The sequence below is a fragment of the Trachypithecus francoisi genome, unplaced genomic scaffold (assembly GCF_009764315.1).
Source record: "Trachypithecus francoisi isolate TF-2019V2 unplaced genomic scaffold, Tfra_2.0 Lachesis_group8, whole genome shotgun sequence".
In the NCBI taxonomy this organism is placed as follows: Eukaryota; Metazoa; Chordata; class Mammalia; order Primates; family Cercopithecidae; genus Trachypithecus; species Trachypithecus francoisi.
Genome location: NW_022681473.1, coordinates 52,961,268 through 52,986,850, shown reverse-complemented (window position 1 = coordinate 52,986,850; position 25,583 = coordinate 52,961,268). Strand labels below are relative to the sequence as shown.

Here is a 25,583-nt window from a genome sequence, read left to right as displayed (position 1 = left end):
GCCAAATCCTCATTTAAGGTAGAAACAAAAAAAAAAAAAAAAAAAAAAAAAACAGAAAACCCTAAGATTATGCATGAAGCATTCTTGTTGGGTAGGACATTCTGTACTTTCACAGGCCCCAGGTTTGGGCTGGCCAGAGCAGCATTCCCAGGCTGTGGAGCTGGGGGTCCAGACAGCCTGTTCCTCTAAGACCCAACATTGTTGCAAATAAGGTCATCTGTTTCTCTTGGTGTTTGCCCAAGCTTTTGGCTTAAAATCATTTCCATTCACAGAATAATGCTTTATTAGAAGCTGAGGAAAATGTTCAAGAGAAGGCAGGGCCCTTTGATGTGTTGTTTTGTGCTGCCTGGGGCAAATTTTTGAGCAAATATCAATGGACTAAACTATGGTTGATCTTGTCTTTAAAAACAAAACAATCTGGTGCTGGTAAATGTGGGGAGAGGGCAGGGGATTAAGAAGAGGACAGGAGACTAGGAAGCAGGTACTTTCCGTTGGAGGGAGGGAGTGCATACTGGGTTGAGTTTGGGGCACCCACAGCTAGGGTTGTTGTTTTAGAACAACCCGGAGGTGAAAGAATCCTCCTGTGATTGGGTAGATTAGGATTTATGGGGCTGATTGGGCTGTATGCCTGGGTTTGAGGTGAGCAGGTGGTTTGCAGCACTTCCCCCTACATCCAGAATGGTAGAAAGGCTGGATTTAATGTGGGCCTGCGATGGAGGGCCCCTCTGAGACAGTAGGCGACTCCCTGAAGAAGCGATCTATGGTCAGTGGGACATGGCTCCCTGGTTCTGACAGAGCTTGCTCTTTGGAGAAGGCTCCAGTGGCTGAAGACTAGTAGCAGAAAGGTCTTACCCTAGAAAAGGATGGGGGAGCCTAGGTGGACCCTAGCCCAGCGACAAGGCTAGACTTTACCCATGGGTACAGAGGAGTTACTAAATTCAGTCTTTCCAACTCCAGCCATAGCATCAGCTCGGCCTCCAGAGTTCTGCTCATTCCCTGAGGAGACAAGCCTGACAGCTGAGTGCCCTCAGGGAGCCCTTGCAGGGTGATGCAATGGGCTTGGGTAGAGCAGGGCTTTCTGGATTTCAATGTCCAGATTCAGGCAGCAGAGAGTGGGCTGTGAGGGGTTCTCATAGGGCAACCATGTCATGTGTCATCTAAACCAGGAGACTTCTGACAGTGAACGGGGCACTGTTAACAATCAGGCTGGGGCTAAAAAGCAGTAAATCAGAACTAACCCCACCTCCAGCAAACCAGGCTGTATGGTCAGGCTAGTCATCAGGCTATAGTTAATGCTTATTTGAAGTTAATAAAATACTGTTTACTAGTATCTGTGATGCTGACTGAATTGCAGACTTGATTTGCCATCAAATCCCTGGGCAACTTATTTGAGTCCTGAGAGTCCATGTGAGTTGAACCCGGTCACCCTCTTGTAGGAGAGAGGCTCCCTGGGTGCAGAGAGACCTCAGGTGGTCTCCATAAGGCAGTACGCTGAAAGCATCAGCAGACCTGGCTGTGGCCTTGGGCAAAGCATTGAACTGCTCCGAGCCCAAGGCCACATTGCAATGGAGATCATCCCTGTCTTGCTTATGTCACTGGGATTCTTTTTGCTTTGATATTTCATGAAGATCTTTTGGGATGTAATTCTGGCCCCTTCTGACGAAGCCTTGGCTGCTAGGTGGCGTGAGGTTCTCTCCACTGTGCCTGAACAAAACTCTGTGACAGCATTTGTCACAGTGCAGAGTAATTTGCTACCACGCCTGCCTGTAGGCTGACAGCTGTTTGTGAGCAGGGACACATCCACAGCACCAGCTCAAAGCCAGCCCTATACCCTCAGGGGTCTTAGTGGGACTGAAGCCCTTTGTGGCCCCCTGAGCTCACCCTGCTTTCTTGGCCATTGCAGGTGGATGGTCAAACTGGAGAGAATGACATGAACAAACGGAGGCGGAAGGGCTTCAATAACCTGGACGAGGTTTGTGTACACAGTGTGGGTTTAAACAGAGGCTCGTTTCCTGACAACCAGTGGCCACAGGCGGCCTCACTGTGATAGCAGCCTTCCTTCCCTCTCTCATGAACCACTGGGTTCCAAACTTGGCGTGATGGAAAAACAGTTGGAGTTTTGGATCTCGCTTCACTATTTACTAGCTATGTAACCCTGAGAAACACAGCCTCCCAGGATGTGGTTCATGTCTGTAACATGCAATGATACACTTGAAATACATGAAACTTTGCAGGACTTTTAAAGATGAATAAGATGAACATGGTATCTGACACATGCTAATCAATATACAACCATTATTAATAGTAAATAGTAAAGAGGCATCAGCACTCCCACTTTTCTCCCAATCATCGTTTGTATCCCTTTGCGTTTCCTTCGCTTCTAGTCTTTAAGGCAAATGTCCTGGTGCCCACAAGTGCCACCTTCTGGTGAAAGAAGAAAGTTACAGGTTACTTTGTCAAAGGAGAGCCTGAATCTCTCACCTGCTTCTGAAAAATTGATCAAGCGGAAAGAGTATCAGTTCCTGCTTCCCTGGGCAGCTTTTAAAAGAGACCTGAGATATACACATCATTAAAAAAAAAAAAAAAACCATTCCAACTCCATAAGCATGCATATTGTCAGCGAAGTGTGGGATGCCAGCTTTCGCCAGCCTTCTGGCTGACCTCAAAATGATGACATAGAGGCATGAGGGATGAGCTGTATAATACATTGATATCCTATGGATAGGAGGTAGAAGGGACTTTTCTACTGTTTATGGTCAAAGAGTTTTTATTGCTGTATATTTGCTGACATGGTTGTTCGTGCCTGACTTGCTGCATCTCACAACAGTGAGCTTTATAATAAACAGCACTTCAAGAAGCACTGTTGGCCGGGCGCGGTGGCTCAAGCCTGTAATCCCAGCACTTTGGGAGGCCGAGACGGGCGGATCACGAGGTCAGGAGATCGAGACCATCCTGGCTAACACGGTGAAACCCCGTCTCTACTAAAAATACAAAAAACTAGCCGGGCGAGGTGGCGGGCGCCTATAGTCCCAGCTACTCGGGAGGCTGAGGCAGGAGAATGGCATGAACCCGGGAGGCGGAGCTTGCAGTGAGCTGAGATCCGGCCACTGCACTCCAGCCTGGGCGGCAGAGCGAGACTCCGTCTCAAAAAAAAAAAAAAAGAAGCACTGTTGCTTCTCTACCTCTTGGCTGTGGTGTAAGCAAGAAGCCAGCAAATAGAGACACAGAGAGGGAGCAGAGGCTGCATAGGGCTACAGACACGTTCCATTTCCCAGATTACGGGTGTTGGCTCTCTAGCTTCAGGACATGGGATTTGCTCCTGCCTGTTCCCAAGAAGCTTCCCTTGGGTACACTTTGTCTCAGGCGGAAGTCTTTTCCTGCCTTTCACCCATGGCTTATGTAAGGGTATGTGAGTGTTGTTTCTGTGACTGGCAACACAGGAGTTGGAGTGGGAAGAAATCTGGTTTGTGTCTACCCTTTCTGAGATGGCCCTGGACAGTCTCCTGGGGCAATGGTTTGCTTAAACTCAGTTTTAACAAAGCGATATTCTTTCTAAATTCTTGCTACTCAAAATGTGATCCAAGATCCAGCTTAGGGGAGTCTTGTTAGTTAGTCAGCAGCTGGTTTCTTGTTAGAAGTACAGGCTTTCAGGGCCCACCCCAGACCTACGGAAAGCAAATCTGCTTTTGAGGATTGATTTCCTGGTGATTTGTAGGCCTGTTGATGTCTGAAAGTGCTGGCCTATCTGGCCCACTGTCCTGGCTAACTTTGGTCTTGTACAGTGATCACCCAAGTAAGCATACCCCTTCCCACTCAAGCCTGTAGTGTTGTGCACAGTTACATTTCACTTTGAAGGAGGGTGTGCCTCTTTGGTTTGTGTTTGTCCGACACTCAGAGTGGCTCTGCATAAAAGGTTTCTGTGGGGCTGCCACACCCAGGGATCTTTTTTAAAAAATTAACTATAGCTTGCCTTTTCTGGTGAATTTCTTCTAAATGAACACAACTTTGTTGTCGTGAGAATGTCTCTTCCTGTGAGGGACATTCCTGGTGTCCTTGGGAAAACTTACTACCCACTTGCTGTGGTAGCACCATTTATACTTCTGAGGCCTGTGGGAGGAGATCCCACAGTAAGGGGGAACAGACGTTCTTAGTAAACACTGGTCATTTTCAATTTTTTACTGTTAGCAGATGAGCTAGAGAAATCTTATATGGAACTCTGTTTTATAAAATAGCATAACCAGATGACCAAGGTCTACATCACCACTTATAAGTCACGTTGATATCATGCACCCCGCTGTGCTGGAATGAGAAGAGCATTTCACCTCGGTGGTGTCCTTCCCGGAAGTCTAATCATGAGAGAACATCAGACCAACCCAGATTGAGGGGCTTTCTATAAAACAGCTGCTCAGTACCCTTCAAAAAGTGTCATTCTGTAACAAAAACTGTTAGAGTTCATAGGAAACCAAGGAGACAGGATGATGAAATGCAGTGTGGGATCCTGGATTGAATCCTGGGACAGAAAAAAGATATTAGTGGAAAAACTGATGGAATCCGAATAAAGTGTATAATTTAGTTAATAGTATTGTCCAATGTTAATTTCTCAATCTTGATGACAGGAGCAATTATTCCAGATTTAACACCGCGGGCAGCTGGGTGAAGGGTATGCAGGGACAGTCTGTGCTATCTTTGCAACTTTTGTGTAAATCTAAAATTGTTTCTAAATTAAAAGTTTTCTTTAAAAAGATAGCAAAAATAGAGCAGGGCTGGTTAAAGCTGGGGGTGGTTACAGAGGAGAGTGGAGAAAGATCTCCAGAGCCCAGGCCTTGCCTGAGTGACCCCCAACCCTGCTTCCTTCATTGTCCCCCCGCCCCCGCTCTTCTCCTCTTCTCAGCCAGATGATGTATTTTTGAAAACCGTTTTGTTCAACACTTCATGATTATATTTGGTTTTTGCGGTAATCATGTGAAGTAGATTACTGTTCTCATTTTATACATGAAAAAATGTCACAGAAGTAAAGTAAATCGCCAACATCACAGGGCTAAAAAATGAGAGTCGGGATTCAAACCCCAACTGCCTGGCTCCCAAGCCTAGCTGTGCCCATCCTTTGGAAAGCTGCATCCCTCCTGTGAGCATTGCCTCTGCGGGGTGGCCCTGTTGCCTGTGCCTCCCTTCCTCAGACCATGGAGGGAGCCCTTCTGCAGGAAACTAGTCCCACATCCTGAGTCCCCAAGTCCGCTTTCTGATATCTGGATTCCAGGATCCAACCATCAGTGTGCCGTTTCAACCTTTGCAGCCTTCAAACTTTTCCAGCCGTAGCGTGGGCTCCAATCAAGAGTGTGGGAGCAGTAAAGAAGGTGGAAATCAGAACAAAGTCAAGTCCATGGCGAATCAGCTGCTGGCCAAGTTTGAGGAGAGCACTCGGAACCCCTCACTCATGAAGCAGGTGAGTCATGTCAAATATTCACTGGACCTGACTTCCTGGTGACTTTTCAGCAGGAATGTTCTGGCTACTGGTAGACTTCAGATATGCCAGCCAGGCCTGGTCTCAAGGAGACTTGAGCTCCTTCTAGATCAGGAGTCAACAGACTTTTCTATAAGAGGCCAGATAGCAATTATTTAGTGCTTTGGAAGCCTTACTGTCTGTTACAGCTCTGCCATTATAGTATGAAAGCAGCAGTAGACAATACCTAAACAAACGAGCCTGGCTGTGTTCCAATAAAACTTCATTTACAAAAAAACAGGAGCAGGCCAGATATGGCCCATGGGCCTAGTTTGCTGAAGGTTGTTCTGCATTAAATAAATCCATTCCCTAATTTGGTTTTGCTTTCCAACCATGACTTGGTTTGCAGCCAGTTTTGAGATGATACAGTTTGAGGGAGCTTTGAGAGGCTGGCTGGCTGGGAAAGTACAAAGTCCACAGTGAGAAGCTCCATCCAAACCAGAGGAACTGAGTCCGAGCTCACAGTGTTGAAGGCCATCTTCCCAGGTGTTTCCTGGCCCTCCCCTCTCTCCCTGCACCAGGGTCAGCCTGACAGGGCTGTTTTGTCTGATGGGGTCAGTGTGAGGTTAGAGGAGACGGAATGCTGCCTCATGCTGTAGGCTTCCTCCTGACTCTAGCTCCGAAGTCTGTGCCTCGTGGTTCCGTTTGCTCCCCTGAACTTCCTTTAGGGTATTGCTGTCACATTACAGAAGCTTGGGAAAAGAGATTTGGTTTTTCTATGGTGAACACCTGTCACATGACAGAATGAGACTCCTTTTGGGAGGACAAATTCATAGTTAATTAGCTTGAGAGGCAACCACAGATGTCTCCTTAGTCTTGATGTGGACTGTGTCCCTCCTGGGAGAACTGACCTTCTCCAGGAAGGGAAGGGATTTTATTATAAGGGGTCATTTCCTTGAGACTTGTAATTCTCCACAAAGTTTCTTGATTGCCCATTCTGGAGGCTTGGTCCCTCACAGTCCCCAAGTGCTGATGAGGGCTCAATTCCATCGGAAGCACCAGAGCATCCCTGTCCTTCAGTGTGCAGGAAGCTCTTCTGTTTCCAGGTGGACTCCTGGGCCAGCCACCCTGGCCTGGCATGGGCTCTGGCAGTGCCTGCTTAAGGCCCTGTGTCTGAGCCAAAAGCAAAGCCACCCTGGGATTCACACATTGTCCATGAGAAGGGGACGCCAGGACTTGCTGTTCACATGGACAGGGAGCCAGGGCTCAAGTTTCCCAGCTGGGCCTGGCTTGCAGGAGCTCAGCCCAGTGCTTCCTCTGCACTTGCAAACTTCGTCTCCCTGCTCCTCTTCTCTCCTCCTTCTGAGCCTCTCAATCTGACTCACCTTTTCCTTCATGTCTCCTGTGGCTGCTTTTTTGGACTCGCCTTTCTTCTCCCAGGAACGCTGTGTCTCAGGGATAGGTAAGCCCGTCCTGTGCTCTTCCTCTGGCCCTCCTGTTCACTCTTGCTGCCTCAAGCCGGAGGAGGCCACACCCAGCCCATCACCTCCTCTGAAAAGGCAGGTAGGGCTCCTTCCAGTGGATGCTGTTTTGGTGAAGCCAGAGGGGACTTTGATCCAGAGGGGTGGGGTCAGTGGCTCTTCCCACACCACAAGTAGAGCTGATTGTAGATTTTCTGGACATACCTTGATGTCACCACACTTACAGGTAAGAATAACCACGTATGCAACATCACAAAATACATGTTATTGATCCCTTAGCCAGTCAGAGGTATCAATTGACCAAATACCATGTTCTCAATGGTGCCGCTAGGGAAAAATAAACTGTACCACAGGGTATTTTGTATGATGCCCTATGATGCTAAGCATTATTTGCAGACCATTCAAATAGGCTGATTTCCATATCAATGAAAAAGTGATGTTGGAATGGGCCCAGGTGGCCACTTGGCTGGACCCATTGAAGGGGTAAGGCTGGGATGTGGTGAAGGCCTTCCCGGTGCCAGAGTAGCTGAGGACCTGCATAGTGGGCAGGAAGGCAGCTGGCAGTCACGGAGTGTGGCTTATGGCAGGTAGGGCTCCTGGGTTTGGAATCTGAACCAAATCACTATCACTGACCATAAGCCACGAAGTTGTCTGGTCAGCATTAGGAGTTGTGTGTTGATCCCAGGTGGTGGAGGTTGAGTAAGGTCGGTGTGAATACAATGCAGCAATTTTATGTCTGTCTGCCTCACCTGGGGAGCTTTTAAAAAACTACCAATGTCTCATGCCCAGTCCAGAACAATCCAATCGGAATCTCTGGAGGTTGGCCCCAGACTTGGGTCTTTTTTTTTTTAAGTACCCTAGATGTCAATATGCAGCTAGGATTGAGAACCAGCATTGTAGAGGTTTTGATTCAGGGGCTGGGGGTGAGGCCCGGGACCGTGTGTTGTGAATGAGGAGGCCAGGCAATTTTGCTGCAGGTGGTGGAGAGTCAACACCTGGGGCTGGTTTGGAATCTTACTTAGGGTTGCACCTGGCGCCCCTTTGTCTCTGGTCTTCATGGGGGATCCCTCATGGTGGGGGTGTGTGAAAGGGTCGCAGTAGGGAAGGAAGCTTAATTTTCCCTCTTTCCCAGTTCCCTTCTGTAGTCGTGACGGGGCATGTGCTCAGAGAGCTCAAGCAAGTGTCTGCTGGCAGCGAGTGCCTGAGCAGGCCCTGGAGAGCCAGAGCCAAGTCTGACCTACAGCTGGGTGGGACAGAAAATTTCGCTACCCTGCCTTCTACCCGCCCGAGGGCACAGGCTCTTTCCGGGGTGCTGTGGCGGCTGCAGCAAGTGGAGGAAAAGATTCTCCAGGTGAAAGACTAACTGTTTGCCCTGTCTCTGTCCACGTCTGGGTGACTTCCTTTCTTCCCCTCCCTCCTCCTACTCAGGTGGGTTCCTCCTCCCTCTGCCCACGCCCTGTCTCCCATCCTGCTGTGTGTGGTGAGCAGGCAAGGCCCCCGGCTGCCTCCCTCACCCACTTCTTGGAAGCAACTGTCTCAGTCTCTGTCACTCTCTCTTTTCTTTCTCCTTTCTCACCTTCACTGCAGAAGAGGGCTCAGAACTTGGCCAACAGGGAATTTCACACAAAGAACATTAAAGAGAAGGCGGCTCACCTTGCCTCCATGTTTGGACACGGGGATTTCCCGCAGGTAAACATGGGGCTTTCAGAGCCCCCAGGAACCCAGATGTTGGACGTCCAGCCAGGTGACCTTGAGTCAGGCTCTGAGCTCAATTTTCTTCTCCTTCCTCCTTTTATAGCATGAGGAGCTATTTATTTTTCAAGCCATCAAATAACACAAGCTGGCATCTAAAAAAGACCCAAACGCAAAGATTCAAAATAAGTAAATACATCAAGAGAAAGGGAAAACTAAGACAGGAAAGTAAACTCAGATCAAGAAAGGCATTACTGGCCGGGCGCGGTGGCTCAAGCCTGTAATCCCAGCACTTTGGGAGGCCGAGACGGGCGGATCACGAGGTCAGGAGATCGAGACCATCCTGGCTAATACGGTGAAACCCCGTCTCTACTAAAAAATACAAAAAACTAGCCGGGCGACGAGGCGGGCGCCTGTAGTCCCAGCTACTCGGGAGGCTGAGACAGGAGAATGGCGTGAACCCGGGAGGCGGAGCTTGCAGTGAGCTGAGAGCCGGCCACTGCACTCCAGCCTGGGTGGCAGAGCAAGACTCCGTCTCAAAAAAAAAAAAAAAAAAAAAAAGAAAGGCATTACTAAACAGAAGCACAAGCCGGTAGACCCTAGATATTTTCCAAGCAGGCTCTGAGCTTCCTAAGGGTCAACACAAAGAGGAAACAATCATCAGTTGCAGAATCACAGTGCCTTTACCCAGTTGCTTATGATGTTTTTGAGTGGGAGAGAAATCTCCCTGTGGCCCTGATCAGGAAGATACTGAATGATGAGGCCAACCACATGCGGTAACTGGAGCTCTGCTTCCCCATGGGATAAAGTCAAGCCAACAAGAATGGCTTTGCCTTAGAATTAGGAAGTACAACCTCCTCCAAGCCAGGTACTTATTTGGAAATTTGCGAAAAGAAGATTGTGTGCTCAAGAGGAAATGAGTTGATAATGAGATCCTGCAGGTGGGTGCATGTGTAAAGTCCTCCCTCCCTCACAGCACGCCTGTCCCTAGAACTTACCTCTCCACTGTTATCACTTAGTCTCCTTCAGACCTGCATCTTCTGCTACTTGGTGGAGTCACTGGTGTGGGAAGGATGCTTTACACTTCGTTCATTTTTAGGATTCCACATGCCTGCCAGGACGCTAGCACAGTTGCCTGCTGCAGCTATAGAGGCCCCTGCTGTGGCCACCTGCCCTAAAGCAGCCCAGGCTTCTCCTCTCCTAAGCTCGCAGCTACTACTTCATACCAAGCTCCAGGGTGAGAGCTTTGGTAATTGGCGTTGGTGTCTGAGGCGGATGTAGGCAGGAACAGATTGAATCTGCATGAGCTATTTTGGTGTGACAAGGGAGCTGGAATAGTTGCAGCAGAATTCTGTATAACCAGGAGGCAGATAATCCTTTCTGGCTCCAAATACAGGGGTTTCTATGTTGTCCAGAGACAAGTCCAGACTCCTTTCTTTGCCCCCTTGATTGCACAGGCATGGGACTGCATGATCGAGGCATGATGACCAGGTGTGACTCCTGGGATAACCCTTGTTTCTTCTATTTCTGTTCTGTGCAGAATAAACTACTCTCTAAAGGCCTGTCTCACACTCATCCTCCATCTCCTCCCTCTTGCCTCCCGTCTCCTGATCCAGCTGCTTCTTCCTCTCCAACAACTATTGACTCTGCTTCTCCTGCCAGAAAGGTAGTTGTCCCGAACAATTTGCTTTCCCCATTGCCTGCATGTTCCCAGATGTTCTCATGTTCCACTTGACCTGCACAGACACACATCTTGAGCCTGGCTTGGCTGGAATAAAAATGTGTAAGATATTTTACAACAGTGCTGGATTCGATTTTGTTTTTGTGTTAGAGCACACAACACGGCAGAACAGGCGGCGTACAAAAGCTTGCCAAACAGGGCTCATTCATTCAGCAAGCATTAATCAGGGCCCACCATATGCCACCCTCCATGCCAGATGCTGAGAAAACAGAGAGGGTGGTGCTGTTCCCTTCCTACAGTTGAGATGGGAAACAGCACATTAGCATAGAAATAATGACATTTTTATGATACCAAATATCACATCACATACTGCCGATACTTGCCTGTTTTGTCCTCATAAGATGGCAATTTAACATGATAAACTTAACGTAACACCATTCATTCCATAAGAGGTATAAAGGGCAAGGTTGTAGGAATGGAGAGGGGAGAAGACTGGGAGGTAATACAGAGAAGGTAATATGGGAACTGAGTGACTGTTGAAGGTTCCATGGGGGGATTTTGCTAGAGAGAAGTTTAGGGCAAGGGCATTTTGGAGAGGGGCTAGCCTGTGCAAAGGCAGGCAGGCAGAGCTTGCGTGACATGAAAAGATGGAATGTCTAGTGTGACTTGAACTTGGGAATAAAAGCATTTATGGTGGCATGCAGAGTGGAAGTGAGCCCACTCTGTATAAAGGAATTTCATTTTATCCTCTGGGTCATAGGAAGCCACTGCAGGACCTACTCTGTTCTAGAAGGACGACTCAGTAGTGCAGATATCGGCATGGAGGATGAGAAGAGTAGGGAGCTAACTTTGGTTAAGCAGTTAATGAAATGCACTCACGAACAATGATTAAGACTGGGTTTGGGGGTGCTTTTCGTGTTTCACTTGTCCTCCTGTTACCCCCTGTGTGGAGAACAATACCAGGCTGGGGTGGGAGACAGTCTGTCTTCTGGGAAGCCTGGCCTCTGGAATGAATGAATCTAGAAATGGGTGTGAAGCCTACCTCATGAGCTGTTGCTCATGGAGTAGGTTTGGAGTCTCCCCCACTCCACCCTGCCAACTGTGCTTCTCTGTTCACAGCCAGTGTGTCTGGCTCCCACCGAGGCTCTGTGTGTCATGCTGAATGTGCCGCTGCCAGAAGGAGTGCTGGTCTGTTTTCTGTGCTGTTAAACTGATGCACAAACCAGCTCCATGCTATTGCATTAGTGAAAAATTAGAAACTGCCTCTTGGTGTGTAATTAGGGGTCCCACCCCTGTTGGCCTCCACCTCTGTGAGGAGAACAGTGTAGGTAGAGTCCCTAAGAAAGGAACAAGGAATCTTACCAGCCCCTCCCCATCTGAGGCCCCCAATGTGAATGGGAAGCACCCCAGAAACGGGTAACACAGAGAAACACAAACATGATCTTCAATGCCACTGAAAATAACCATGGTCAGCATATCAAGATCCCCAGCCACCTGCTCCAGGTCAGCCACAGGCCGGCTGTGTGACCTTAAGTCTCCTGACCTATCTGGGCCTCTTTCTCCTCAGTAAGAGGGGTTCTAGGCTCACGTTCCAGTGAGCTATATGGGTGGAGACAGGCATTTTTGTCATCACCATCAGCAAGGTTGCAGGGTAGGCTTTTTGCCCAGTTAGGGAAAGGTGCCTTCCCCAGGCACATACTGCCTACTATGGGAAAAGGTCATGGCACCCTTGGCAGGATGGTGGGAGGGAAGAAGGCACTTGGGCACAGACCAGGCAGTGGCTTGTGCCCGTAGTTGGTCAGCCAGGCCCACACCTTGCTTCTCTCTGGCCCAGCCCCCTCTAGCTGCCTAGGCCCTTCAGGGTAGAACCAGGAAAGGCCTTCTCTTGTCCCTGCCTTTCTCTCATCCCCAGGAAAGTCTGGCATGGTCACTGTTGGGGCCAGAACTGCTGCAAAAAAAGCCCCTACACCTCTGAAATACCCTGACTTGGTTTCCACTGGGCATTAGATCCTCCTAAGAGGGCAGGGAGCAGCCTGCTGGGAGCATGCACAGCTGCTGGGTAAGACAGAGATGCTTTCAGCCACTAAGCGTGTCCCCATCACATCATCATCACTCCTGCTGAGGCCCTGCCTGCTGCTGTCTCTGGCTCTTCAGGCAGTCCTCCCCTGAAGACTTGGCTCCCTATCAGCCATTAGTTAATTTTGCTCCTCCAGAAAGGAGGCCACTGCTGATCTGGCCTGTGGCGTGGCTGCTGGCCATTTGCCATGCTGGTGAGCTCTTGCAAGAACAAGGAGGCACTGAGCGTTTGCGCAGCTGGGCAGGGGCACCCTTCACTGCCCTGGGAGCTACCCTTTAGTCCTCCTGGGTCGGAAGAGCACTGAGCATTGCAAAAGGAGCTTTCTCCACCAATGTCACTCTGAAAGCCAATATGTGAACATTCATTCGTTCATTCAACAGATTTAATTTTTTTGCGGGGGTGGGACAGGGTCTCTCTCTGTCACCCAGCCCAGAGTGCAGTGGTGCGATCATAGCTCACTGCAACCTCAAACTTCTGGGCTCAAGCGATCCTTCTACCTCAGCCCTCCACCCCTGAGTAGCTGGGACTACAGACGTGAACCGCCGCCCTCAGTACAAATATTTACTGCATGAAAATCCAATCTTAGGCACTTCAGGCTCTCAGGATATGCATCAATGAATAAGAATTAAATCCCTGCCCTAATGAGGCTTACACCCTAGTAGCCTACAACAATCAACATATTATATCAGTAAATTATATAATGTGTTAGAGGGCAAGACACTATTTCCTATGAAAAAATTAGAGCTGGTGGTGGGGACCTGGAATGCTGGGGAGGGAAGGGTGGCGATTTTAAATGGAGTGGTTGGGTGGGGGCTGGAGAGCTCTTCCTGTGATCGTGAGAACTGAGCAGGAGCAGAGTCACAGATAAGGCAAAGGCTCAGGGAGGAGACTGGAGCCCAGTGTTCTAACTCCCAGGCCAGTGCTCTCCTGTGTCCTGCAGAAGCCACGTGTGCATGGAGGCCTTGTCAGAGGCCCAGAGGCTGTGTCCATGTAAACTGCCACACTCAGGGACAGGGAGGGCTTTGGGGTGGCCAACCCCAGATCTGCTCTCCCCAACTCTACAGCTTTGTTCCTTGCTTCTCCCCAGTTGTGGTAGAACAATTGCCCTATTTTTGTTCTTTTAAAAAATTCGATCTCCCAAGCCAGCATTGGTCGTTAGATGATGATGTAATTGGACTATTTTGACAGCTTCCAACATCTTAATTTTTGGCTAATGTTTCTTTCACAGTATGGCTGGGAATGGTGGAGGAACTCTTAGAATGGACTCTTGGGCAAGTCACTTAGCCTCTCTGTGCCTCAGTTTTTCTGAGTACCTACACTCACAGGCTCGTGCAGGTCACACCATGAGTCAATTTTAGGCAACTATGGATGGAGTGGTGAGTTTCTAGTTTCAAGCAGTCTTAGAAAGGATATTGCCAGCCTCACCCATTGCCTTGACTTCCCTCCCTCCCCAAACTCTGCCCCACCATTGATTCAGCACTGGGCTTTGCACATGCAGAATTTGGCAGAATCACAATCTTCTCTGGGAAGACAACTGGCTGTTCCTTAAAGTAGGTGATGATTTGGTGATAGATTTATTCTATCCTGGTGCAGCTCAGGGAGCTTCTGTCCTAGAGCCTGGGGCCTTAATGCTTCTTTCAAACAGATTTTGGGCCGCTCTTTTTGCTCAATTGACCCAAGTTTGCCTGAATTCAGCGGAACAAGAGGAAGAAAAATGCACGTGGAAACTGATGCTTAGTCCTTGGCAACTTCCTGACAGGCAGCGTGTCTCTGTTCCTGCCCTAGGGTCTTCCACACCAATTCCAAGGATGCAGGAATAATCATCTCCTCATGGGAACTGACTTAGCCAAACTTACTATGAGGAGCACTTGTTACTCACAGGGAGGCAAACTTGAGTTGCTGACTCCAAGACAGGGAGCCAGGGCTCTGCCTTCAGACTCCACTTGCCCACTCTCTCAGATTGATATTCCACTTTAAAATTCAGAGTGGTGCTGTGGGTTTCTTGGCCTGAATGGTCACAGGGAGTCTTGAGGGCTCTCACGGGGGGCTCAGATCCTTGGCAGAGTCTGTCTTTCCAGGCTGTGGACTGTGAGACCTATGCCCAGTTTTATGTCCCCAGCACCATCCCATCAAACCAGCCCTCTTCTGTGATCTCGGCTCCCTATCAGCCATGAGTTAGTTTTGCTCTTCCAGAAGGGAGGCCACTTTGCTGATCTGGCCCATGGGACGGCTATTGGCTGCTGGCTGTTTGCCATGCTGGTGAGCCCTTGCAAGAACAAGAAGGCACTGAGCATTTGCACAGCTGGGCAATCGGGGTGGGGCGGGGGGTGGGGGGTGGCCTTCACTGGGCTAGGAATTGCCCCTCAGTCCTCCAGGGTCAGAAGAGCACTGAGCATTTTAAAAGGAGCTTTCTCTACCCTTGGGCGTGTTTGTTTTAAAACTGGATTTGCAGGGTTTACTCTAGAGATTTGCATAGTAGAAGGAAACAGGGAAATGCTGGGAAGTTTTGTCTGGGGCAATCTGCCTTTGATCGGGTAGGAGGATAAATCTCAGGGACAGGTCTCAAGGCTGCCTGCAACCTCACTGTTCCTCCTCCTATCCTGGGAATAGAGCTAGGCAACTTTTTGGAGGTCTCCTGTGTGCATCCTAGCCTGGGGGGTTTTAATTTGCCGAGTGCTGGTATGGAAGAAGGATGTGAGTTTCAAATCAGACTGGAGTTCAGAGAACAAATTACTCACTGTGTGGCCTTGGACAAGTTTGTGAACCTCTCTGAGCATTAGTTTCTTAACCTATAAAATGGGGAAGAAAGCAGCTACTCCTGAGGGTAACTGGAACACTGCAATGTCCTAACCTATGCAAAATTCCTGAAGTGTCCTGTAAAGCTTCTCTTTCCCCAGTGGAAGAGAATTCTGAAAGAAATCTTATTTACCTAAAATGCATGTTGATCCCTCTCTTTCTAAAGGAAAAGAAGTCACCTTCAGGGTTCCATTTTCATCCCAGCCATTTGAGAACAGTGCGTCCTCAGGTGAGTTAGAGCCTCCCTGAACTTTAGCTTCCTCACCTGCAAAGGGGGATTATCAGACCCACCTGCAGGGCTCTGGGAGTTAAGCGCAATGATCAGCAGCACAGTGCCTGGCACCAGAGGATGAAGGTGGGCAGACATGTGCTTGTACTGGGAGCTCACAGCCCCTAAGGCCTGCCTGCGTCTTAGCTCTGAACTTATAATTTCCAGACATCCTTGAACATAGTGATTTCAGTTCTTTGCCTGCCCTCCTACCCCCAGCCCTGGGCATATGGCTGAGGAATCAGGTCCAACAGGCTGTCCTCTGATGTCTTCTCATCCAGGGACTCCTCAGTGAGGATGTCCTTGCCCAAGTGGACCCAGCAGACCCCCTCTGGCCCTACCTGTCAAAAGCTCCCCTTCCTGTGAGTCCTCCGTTCTGAGGCCCTGCACATTCTGCTCTCACCGCTGCCTTACCCACGTGGACTTGCTGGATGCTCCTGGCAGGCTGTATGGTTGCAGGTGGCCAAACTCAGTAGAGGAGTACAGCTGGGACACCTGGTAATCCTGGCTCAGTTCCAGGTGCAGGGAGGACCGTTTCCATTGTTCTCACACAAACAGGGCCCAGAGCCTGCTTTTTCCTGCATTCACAGTATCTGCCTTGTGCCAAGAATGTCGAGGTGAATAAGACAGGTCACTCAGGGAGTGCAAACTGAGGGGGAGATGGGCCAGCTCGGTGCAGTGTGAGGAACGCTCTGATATCCAGACGAGGACCATCATATTCTCCGCTGGGGTCACAGGATCACTTGGTTGGAAAATGCCTCTTTGTAGAGGTCTAGCCATCTTCTGCAGTCTCTGGCATGGGTGCGTGTGAAAACAGCTGCGTCACCATGATTCTATCTAGATTGGCTCTGGGGAGAGGAGGCAGGGAGCTCGTCCTGTGTGGGCCATGCCATTCTTGTGCAGCAGAAAGTGATTTAAGACAAGAGAGAAGTCCTAGAACATGGAAATGCAACGCTGCACAAATGACCATGCTTTGTTTTAATTTTTGTGGTTATGTAGTAGGTGTATATATGCATGGGGTATGTGGTATTTGAATACAGGCATTCAATATGAAATAAGCACATCACAGAGCATGGGGTATCCATTCCCTCAAGCATTTATCCCAGTGGCCGTGCTTTGGACTCACCATCTGCCGAGTGCCTCCTGCATGGCCCAGGTTCTTTCAGGAGTCTTTTCTGCAGCCCTGCAAGGTTGGTGGTGGTCTCTCCATTTTACAGATGAGGAAGCTGAGGCTCACAGAAGGGAAATGGCATATGTTGCAAGATGATTGCCCTCCTGAAATGTTCTAATTAATTTGCTGAAAAGTAATTAGCATTCAAAAGGGGGGGAAAGGTAATGAAATTACCCAAATTCTTGAAAATTACAAGAATATTGAGAGATGTATAAAGGGTTGCAAAAGCAGTCCCTTTGAAATTACTAATTCTTAAATTACTAATTACTAAAATTACTAATTACTAAAAAGCAGACTTCGAAATTACTAATTCTTAAAAACCTGGTGGCTGGAACATGATCATCTCTGACCAGATCATCAGATTGCCCAACTTTGCATTCAGATGAATTGTTCCCAGCCTAATCATAAGCTCTTCTCTTGACCATCCTCCCCAGGAGCCTGGTGGCTTGCCATCAATGCGTGCTTCTCTTTGGTAGGAACCACTGGCTCTAACCCTGAGGTCCACATCAGGATGACTTATCTGGGATTTCTCCATGAGTTGAGCATTTATTTCTCAGGATCCTGAGAACCTGGTGATTCCCCCAGTTGACTAGAGCAGTGCTACTCAAAGTGTGGTCCACAGGCAGGGACTGGGCTATAATCCCATGATAGCAAGTGAGAGAGAGTTAAGTGTTGGAAACTTGTAGAACCATTTGATATTGCCACACATTCAAGTGTGTGATCGTATTTCTAGTTTATTTTCTTTGTATCTGGAAATAACCAGCCATAATGGATTCAATATTTAAAAAGAAAAAAACCTGTCATTAGCCGCAGGTAGTTTGAGGAGCAATGAGCTAGCAAAAGCCAGTTAGTTAGTTATATCCTCACTCTGAGAGCCGGTAAGGCCATCCTGCTGTCAGGAAATAGAAGATAACCCTTGATACCCAGGGCAACATTCACCTTCACATTGGCCTTTGGGGTGGGCTTCAAAGGCTCTCCCCTCATCCCGGGAGACAAGTTCTCCATCACCTCATTTCCCTGTGACCTCTCAAAGAAGTACTGGTCTACCTCTTGGTGATTCTGGAATACGTTTCATCAGGTTGGGAAGGGCAAGTAGGAGACCCAATACTGATTTCCTTAAGGGTGCTTTCATTTTACTTTAAAAAAAAAAAAAAAGAATGTCACCCTCTCGGGGTGGATGTGTGGGTGCCACAGGGAGAAAGAGGGCTTTTGGACCTAATAATAGGTGGAACCAGGTGTGGTCTTCATCCTGGATCCCCTGCCCAGATGACCCAGACTATGCCCTGTGCTGTAGGACAATGGAGCAGCTCTGCAACTGCTCAGTTTTGGCAGTACCTCCTAGCAACCTCGCAGCCCTCCGCATGCCTCAGTAATGCCTCCCCAAGTCAGGATTGCTCAGAAGCTCAGTGCACAAAGTGCTTATTAGCTAAGTGGTTAATAAGATCTCATTAGGGATTTGTATTAAAAGCTCCAGAAAGTATAGTCTCTGCTTATTGAGGGAAGGCAGTAATTGTGCGTGGGTATCTTGGCATCACTGTGGTGCCTTTCTGGGAGAATTCTGTGGAGCCAGTTCACACACTGGGCCAGTGGAAGCAGTCACACAAGGGGCTGGGCAGGCGGTGTTAAGAGTATAACTCACCTCCCTGCCTTTCCTCCCCTCTTTATTTTGATAAAAGCCCAGGAAGTCCTTTGTATCCCCTATCTAAGCGGTCAAGTTGGGGGTCCCAGCAGGGGATGGAACATCAAGCAAACAATGACTTATTGTCCTGAGCTGATACACCTGAACCTTTCTTGGAAGCAGGGGCTAAATTTCTTGGCATTTGTGGCCTCCTGGAAATGGCAGACAGTGTGCTTGGAAGCAGAATCCTAATCCCTCCCAGGTTCGGCCACAGTAGAGGCAAGGGTAGAAGGGGGTGCCAGGCCTGACAGCTGTTCCCAAGAAATGGCAGACTTGGTAAACTCTGATGAGGTCCTATTTGTCTAAGTTCAAGGGATCAGACACTCCCAACAAGCATGCATCCAGGTCCTCTGCAGGCCCCAAAGCCACACACATGGTCTGGAGTGACCATTTCAAAGTTGCTGTAATGTTGGGCTTCCTAATGAGAAAGGGAGCAAGGGGCTCCTGGGCTTTGTTCACACCAGCCTGCCAGGCACTCCTTTTCCTGCTCAGCCCTATATAGTGCCTGTGCTTTTGCTGGAAACCAGTGAGTTAGACTTAGGCCCCGAGGACGGGCACTGCTACCAGGAATAGGGGAGCTGTGGTGAGCCTGTCATCTGCTTTGCAGTTCCCTGGACTCCCTGCTTTATATTTGAGGCTTTCTCTTATCAGTTTAGATGTGGCCACCCAAGGGCAGTCTTGGGTTTTGATGGAGGTCATCATTTCACCCACACACAAGTTACTGTTATTTGGTGTGGTGATGGCTATCAACTCTTGCCCAGAGGCCCTGCAGCCTCCATTGCTGCTCTCGCTGGCCACAACTCCCAGAGGCTTGGTTCAGAAGCTAGGGAGGACCTAGAGCTTCCCTCCCTCTACGATCTTGGTATCAGGAGCAGTGTTTCTAGAATCTCGTGCTATATGTATTTGCCTCCCCCAAGAAGAGACTGCAGCAATACCAGGGTGGACTTCCAGAGTTGGGGGTGAGGGGTGAAGGGGAGAGCAAGCTGTGGTTTGCAGAAGCTGGTGTGTGTAATTGTGCCATGCTCTTTAGGCTGTCAGCTTCCACCCCTTCCCCAGCTCTTTGACACATTGGTGGGGGTCTAGGCATTTGTAGGTGCCCTCAGGAGCACAGGCACGCATAGCCTGTCACTGGGCCGTGCACCCCATGGCCCATGCAGAGCTGCTGCCTCCCTGTCTCCAAGCTGACCTTGCCGGGCGCTGGCTCTGGAGCCTGCTGCAGTCCCCATCCTGTCCCACCTGCTCAGTATGCGCTCATTCCACATACTGCTGCTGTTGGCAGGGTGGGCTGTGGTCCTGCTTGGAGGGACCTAGGAGCTTCAAGGCAGGCTGAGGCAGGCTGAATCTAGAGGAGGGAAGCGAGGGAGGAATCAAGGTATAAGAAAAAAACAAAGCTGCTTCTCTCCACTCTCACACCACTCGCCTTTGGTCACCAAATAGAGTGGGGATGTTTCTCCCCACCAACAAAATCTACAAATGGAAATGTTTTCCCTGAGTTCTGCGAGCCGTCCTTGCAAATTAGTTAAACCTGAGGAGGGAAACATGGTTACTGGTTTATTATACAGGATCTTATCAAGGATACAGAGGAACAGCCAGGTGAGGAGAGGCACAGGGCAGGACATGTGGGAAAGGGTGGGCGCCTCCACGCCCTCTCTGGGGCACTGCCCTTCAGGATCCTCTACATGGTCCGCCCTCCAGAAGCTCCAAACCCTATCCTTTTTGGTTTCTATGGAGGCTCCGTTATGAAGGCATGATCGATTATATCATTGGCTGTTGATGATTAACTCAACCTTCAGCCCCTCTGACCTCATAGGTCAATGTATGGGACTGAAAGTTCCAACCCTTTAATCACAGGGTTGGTTCCCCTGGCAACCAGCCCCATCCTGAAGTTATCCAGGAGCTCAAGAGTCACTTCATTCCAGCAAAGGATACTCCTGTCACGCAGGAAATCCCAAGGGATTTAGGAGCTCTGCGTCAGATGCTGCTGTCACTCAGGAAGGTACAAAGGTCTTAGGAGCTCTGCCTCAGGAACCAGGGGGCAGAGTCCAAATATGTATTTCCGATGATATCACAATATCACACAAGGTAGTCCTGGCCGAGAGCCTGCTCAGTGCCAGGTGCTAGGACACACATTCTCTCGCCCAGCCCTTCCCACAAACTCAGGAGACAGGTATAGCTGTCCCCATTTTACTAAATGAGGAACTGAGCTCGGAAGTTCTGTGCTTTATGCCAAGTCTCAGCACTGGCCTGTGGTGGAGCTGGGACCGTACCCTTCCCCTGGTCTTGCTGGTCCCTGAGCGGCTGCCTGCGGCCCCCCGGGGCAAGGGGTCTCTGAAAGGGGGTGGCCGCAGTGTGGCAGTCTACCTTTCTGTCTGAGGGGACTTGGCTCCTGATTTTCTTCTCTTTGCTTGGCTTATCTGACTTGCAGGTTTTGGGGGCTTTTGGTAATGATTGGGTCTGAGCACCACATTTACCCCATCCCCCTGCTGAGTAAAGCTGTGAATGCCCCAGGGCTGGGGGGCAGGAGACCAGAGTACAGTCTGGAATCTTAGATTTATTTGCTAAGTGGCCTCAGGTAGACCCTTCCTTTCTCTGGGATTCATGTACGCATCTGTGCAATGAGAGGCTCAGGAACTTTGGAAGGCCTTGCACCCCGCAGTGGATGTAATAGTCCTGTGGCCCACCCAGGACTAAAAGGCTTTTGGTTTTTAATCTTTTTTTTCCCCAAATTTTTTTATTGTGTTAAAATATACATAACATAAAAATTACCACCTTAACCTTGTTTTTTTTTCCTTTGAGACAGTGTTTTACTCTTGTTGCTCAGGCTGGAGTGCAATGGCGTGATCTCAGCTCACCGCAACCTCTGCCTCCCAGGTTCAAGTGATTCTCCTGCCTCAGTCTCCCAACTAGCTGGGATTACAGGCATGCACCACCACCCTGGCTAATTTTGTATTTTTAGTAGAGATGTGATTTCTCCATGTTGGTCAGGCTGGTCTTGAACTCCCGACCTCAGGTAATCCGCCCATCTCGGCCTCCCAAAGTGCAGGGATTACAGGCATGAGCCACCACGCCCAGCCAGCCTTAACCATTTTTTAAGGATATAGTTTAATGGTATTAAATACATCCTTCGTGTGCAACCCTCACCATCCTCCCACTCCAGAACTCTTAGTTATTGTCAAACTGGAACTCTGTACCCATTAAACAACAGCAACCACTGTTCTACTGCCTGTCTCTATGATTTTGACTACTCTAGGTACCACATGTAAGTGGAATCCTACAGCATTTGTGTTTTTGCAGCCACAGGGTTTTATTTATTTTATTTTCTCCATCTCCAGAATCCCCGCGGTCTGCTCCTGTCTGGTTTTGCTTCTCCTGGGTCGTGGGGTGCTATTTGCATGTGGGTGAGGAGCCCTCTCCCCATCCATCCTGCTTGTGTTTTCCTCCTGGGTGCTAATTGGCCTCTACCTTTGTCTCTGTCTCCTCTGCCTCTACTCTTGGTTAGCTGACGGTAGGGAAAGTGTCCAGCGGAATAGGGGCTGCAGCTGAAGTCCTGGTCAATCTGTACATGAATGATCACAGACCTAAGATCCAGGCCACCTCTCCAGACCTGGTAAGGACATGCACCCCCAGCCTTCACCCACAGACACTGGCTCTGGTATCCCAAGGCGGGCACATGGGATGCGGAGAGGATGCTCTAGCCCTTCCGAGGCTCCTCTTCTCTTGGGCCAAGAGGGGACTGAGAATGAGCTGGATCAGGGCAGAAGTTAGAGGGAACCTACATTTCCTTAAAGACAGATCTCACTCAGGTCCCCTACGGTCTTTTTGAAAATAGAGAACTTCCTGCTGTCTGTGGCTCTGGAGAACGGCCTGGTAGGAAGGCCCAGGTGAGGCCGTGAGCATAATTGAATGGTCCTCACTTTCAATGTTTAGTGTCCAACCTGAACAGACTCTTTGCATTGGATTGAGAAAAAAGTCATGGGGAAAATATCCCTTTGAATTGAATTCTCCCTTTCTCTAAACTAGGCCGCTCGCTGCCATCACCAGGAATTTTAGTGGACCACTCTTTCTGTTTCCTTTTGGCACATTGCCCTGGAATTGCCTAGGGATACTGCTGCCCAAGCCCATGCCCTCCCAATTCACAATTAGGATTATAACTGACCAGATTTGATGCCACAAGCTTTCTTCACCCGACCTGCGCCACTGCAGGGGAACAGGACACCTAAAACATCCTCAGCAGGCCAGTTTCAGGACCTCTGTCCAGAACCAGGTGACACTTAATCCCAAGGACAGATCCTGGAAAGAATATCATGGGGAGGACACGTTTGAGTAAAGCCCACTCTGTCAGACCAGGATCACTCCCACCCCAAAAAACCAGAGCAGCCAACCTCGGGGAGAGCCCCTCCTGGGCCCACCTTGTCTCCGGCCTGCCTGGGAGTACAGTTAACAGCAGCCCCTGCAGGGTTGGGGTCTGGGTTGAGGGCGTATCTTCCTATCCCTCCCTCTTTGCTGCAGTGGCAGGAGCAGGAAACAGAAGCCCACAAGGTCCCCAGCATTCAGTGTGGAATTTCTGAAAGCCTCGGCCTGGCATTTGAAAGCTTGGGATAAGCCCTAATACACCCCTCTTCTCTCCCGATCCCCAGGAATCTATGCGAAAGTCATTTCCCCTTAACCTGGGAGGCAGTGACACGTGTTACTTCTGTAAGAAGCGTGTGTACGTGATGGAGCGGCTGAGCGCCGAGGGACTCTTCTTCCACCGGGAGTGTTTCCGCTGCAGCATCTGTGCCACCACCTTGCGCCTGGCTGCCTACACCTTTGACTGTGATGAAGGTAACCCCAGGGGCCAGGGCAGCACTGGGCTCTGGCCTTGGCCTCAGGTGTGACCTTGACTCAGGTTCCTGTCCCTCTGGCGGCTCTAAGACACCTAACACACCCCCAAAAGGAAGTATGATGTCATCAGGAAAGCTGTTCAGGGAGACTGGGAGCTCCTGCTAGAAGGGGAGGCTGGCTGCGTGTGGTCCCAGGGAAGGGGTAGCATCAGCACTGTGGTGTGGCATACCAGGTTCTGGTGGGCACCTGCTGTGTGCCCAGGGCTCTATGTACCTCTTCTTATGTAGCCTCACCACCCTTCATTGTCCCTGTATGGCCAAGAAAATCCAACCCAATACCCTCCGTTGCATGCTCAGCACCACACCTGGCATGAAGTAAGTTTCACCATATGATGCAATGTTAATATTATTTACATAGTACGTGTCTTAAAAATAACCATCAAAATGACATTCCCTCTGATAAGTGGCCTAACAAAGACATTGATGGAGGAATCGTGCTCGTTGGAACAAATGATTATTTTCTAATTTTCAGTGCTTGACATTTGCTTTGTCATCTATAACAAGAGGCAGTATAGCATGGCACTCAATACACACCCTCAAACTAAACTACTACCTCCTAGCCATAGAACCTTGGGCCTGTTACTTAAACAGTTTCCTCATCTCTAAAATGAGGTTAATGGTAGTGCTTAGCTCTCAGGGTGGTTGTGAGGACTGACGAGTTAATGCATGTGAAGCTCGTAGCATTGTGCCTGGCATACAGTCATTCCTATGTAAGTGTGCCCTGTTACAAGTTTTACTATTGCTACTGTTACCAGCATAGCAGTGAGCAAGGAAGGCTTTTGTGGAAGGTGCACAGTGGTCCTGGGCAGTGGCCAGTTTCCCAGTTTGTGCCCCGTCTGGATCTTTTCCTCACCATCACTGCTGCCATTTGCTCTCAGCCTTTCCCACCCACCAGGTACTCCACAAAGAAAGATTGAGGGTGTTCATACTCAAAGCTGTCCATTTTGCTGCCTGGCAACTGGTCTTATGAAGAAACTTGGCCTCAGTTTGCTTTGAGGATTTTTTTTTTTAATGTTTTCCTATTTATTATAAAGGAGGCAGAGGAGCAGCCAGATGGAAAAGAGGCATGGGGTGTGGTATGGGAGCAGGGTCTCAGAGCTCCCATGCCCTCTCCGGGTCTCAGAGCTCCCATGCCACCCTACGGGAGCCTCCATGGTTTGAAGTCTTAGCCACATCCCCGGGAGAACCCCCATTGCTGGAGCTTGTCTCTGAGGCACCTCCTACTTCATCTCAGTGCCACTTCTTTAAGGAAGGTGATGGAAGCCGTTTCCCAAGTTTGAGCCACCCTGGGCTATTTCCATCGTTGCTATTTTCTGACTTGGACAGTGGCGTGCCCTTGGCTTTTGTCTACTATGGCTCTAGTTTATAGGAGAAAAATTTTTCTGTATGTGTGTGCCTCTTTTTACAGGCAAATTTTACTGCAAGCCTCACTTCATTCACTGTAAAACCAATAGCAAACAACGGAAGAGACGGGCAGAGTTGAAGCAACAAAGAGAGGTATGTTTGTCTCAAACATGCTGGTGAAACAGGGAGGGCCCCTTGATAAGGGTTTCCAGTGATCCTCAAAGTTAGGCCAGCTTTTCTGGCCCTAGAGGGATTGAGATGACTCACAGATAAAGAAGAAAACCTCTGCTTCCTGGTGTGGAGGGTTCTTTTGCTTCAGTCTGTTCCACAGCCTCTGGGGCGTGTCCCATTCCAGATGAGCTCCCAGGATGGTAGCCATGATGACTTCTCATGAGAAGCCTGGAAGAGCTTGCCCATGTGGCAGGGATGGGGTGATATGCTTAGCCACACAAAAGCCACGTGGCCCTCTGTACCTGGAACCCACCTGGCCACGAGGTGCTGTTTGCAAGAATGCCTGGTATAGGACCGACCCTTCTACATTTTCTAAGTCCTCTCCCAGGCTCTCGAAGTCAACCAAGTGACCAGCCCACTGAATTTACAGATGGTTTGTGGAAGCATCTCTTCTGGCATCTCTTAGCAAATATCTTCTCTTGAGCTTGATTAATCATCTACCACTAGCAACAACCCATAACTTAAAACTTTTTTCTAATTACCCAAATATATAGGTTCAATGTAAAAACATGGGAATGAGAGAATATAAAGAAGCAAAGTTAAATCACCTGTAACCACTCTACCCTGAGAAAACCTCAGTTCACATTTTGTAACATCCCTTTCCAGACTTTTTTCTATGGGAATATATTTTAACCAAAGTGGAATCCTATGCCTACAGTTTTATATTCTTCCTTTTCTTCACTAACTGTGTATCAAGAATAGTTTCCCATGACATTAAAAATCCTGTTGGAGCATAATTTTTAATGCCTTTGGAAGATTCTAGTCTATAAATGGCCAATCATTTACTTCACTACTTCTGTACTACTGGATCTTTATGTCATTTGAATTTTTTATCTTACAA

General features: G+C 49.0%; 1 protein-coding gene across 23 annotated transcripts in view; it reads left to right on the top strand.

The window, feature by feature from the left end:
- Window positions 1–25,583, top strand: part of LOC117080870 (F-actin-monooxygenase MICAL2) — a 253,136-nt gene that overhangs the window by 122,913 nt on the left and 104,640 nt on the right. For 7 of the 23 annotated variants that reach the window (XM_033206235.1, XM_033206243.1, XM_033206245.1 and 4 more), the window contains 10 exons: window positions 1,904–1,972; window positions 5,294–5,443; window positions 6,881–7,003; window positions 8,054–8,272; window positions 8,509–8,610; window positions 10,154–10,279; window positions 15,334–15,396; window positions 21,784–21,891; window positions 22,922–23,108; window positions 24,576–24,664. In XM_033206235.1, coding sequence (XP_033062126.1) covers window positions 1,904–1,972; window positions 5,294–5,443; window positions 6,881–7,003; window positions 8,054–8,272; window positions 8,509–8,610; window positions 10,154–10,279; window positions 15,334–15,396; window positions 21,784–21,891; window positions 22,922–23,108; window positions 24,576–24,664 — 1,236 coding nt within the window. The remainder of the gene's footprint in view (window positions 1–1,903; window positions 1,973–5,293; window positions 5,444–6,880; window positions 7,004–8,053; window positions 8,273–8,508; window positions 8,611–10,153; window positions 10,280–15,333; window positions 15,397–21,783; window positions 21,892–22,921; window positions 23,109–24,575; window positions 24,665–25,583) is intronic. The other 16 variants (XM_033206252.1, XM_033206250.1, XM_033206254.1 and 13 more) reach the window with 7 other exon arrangements.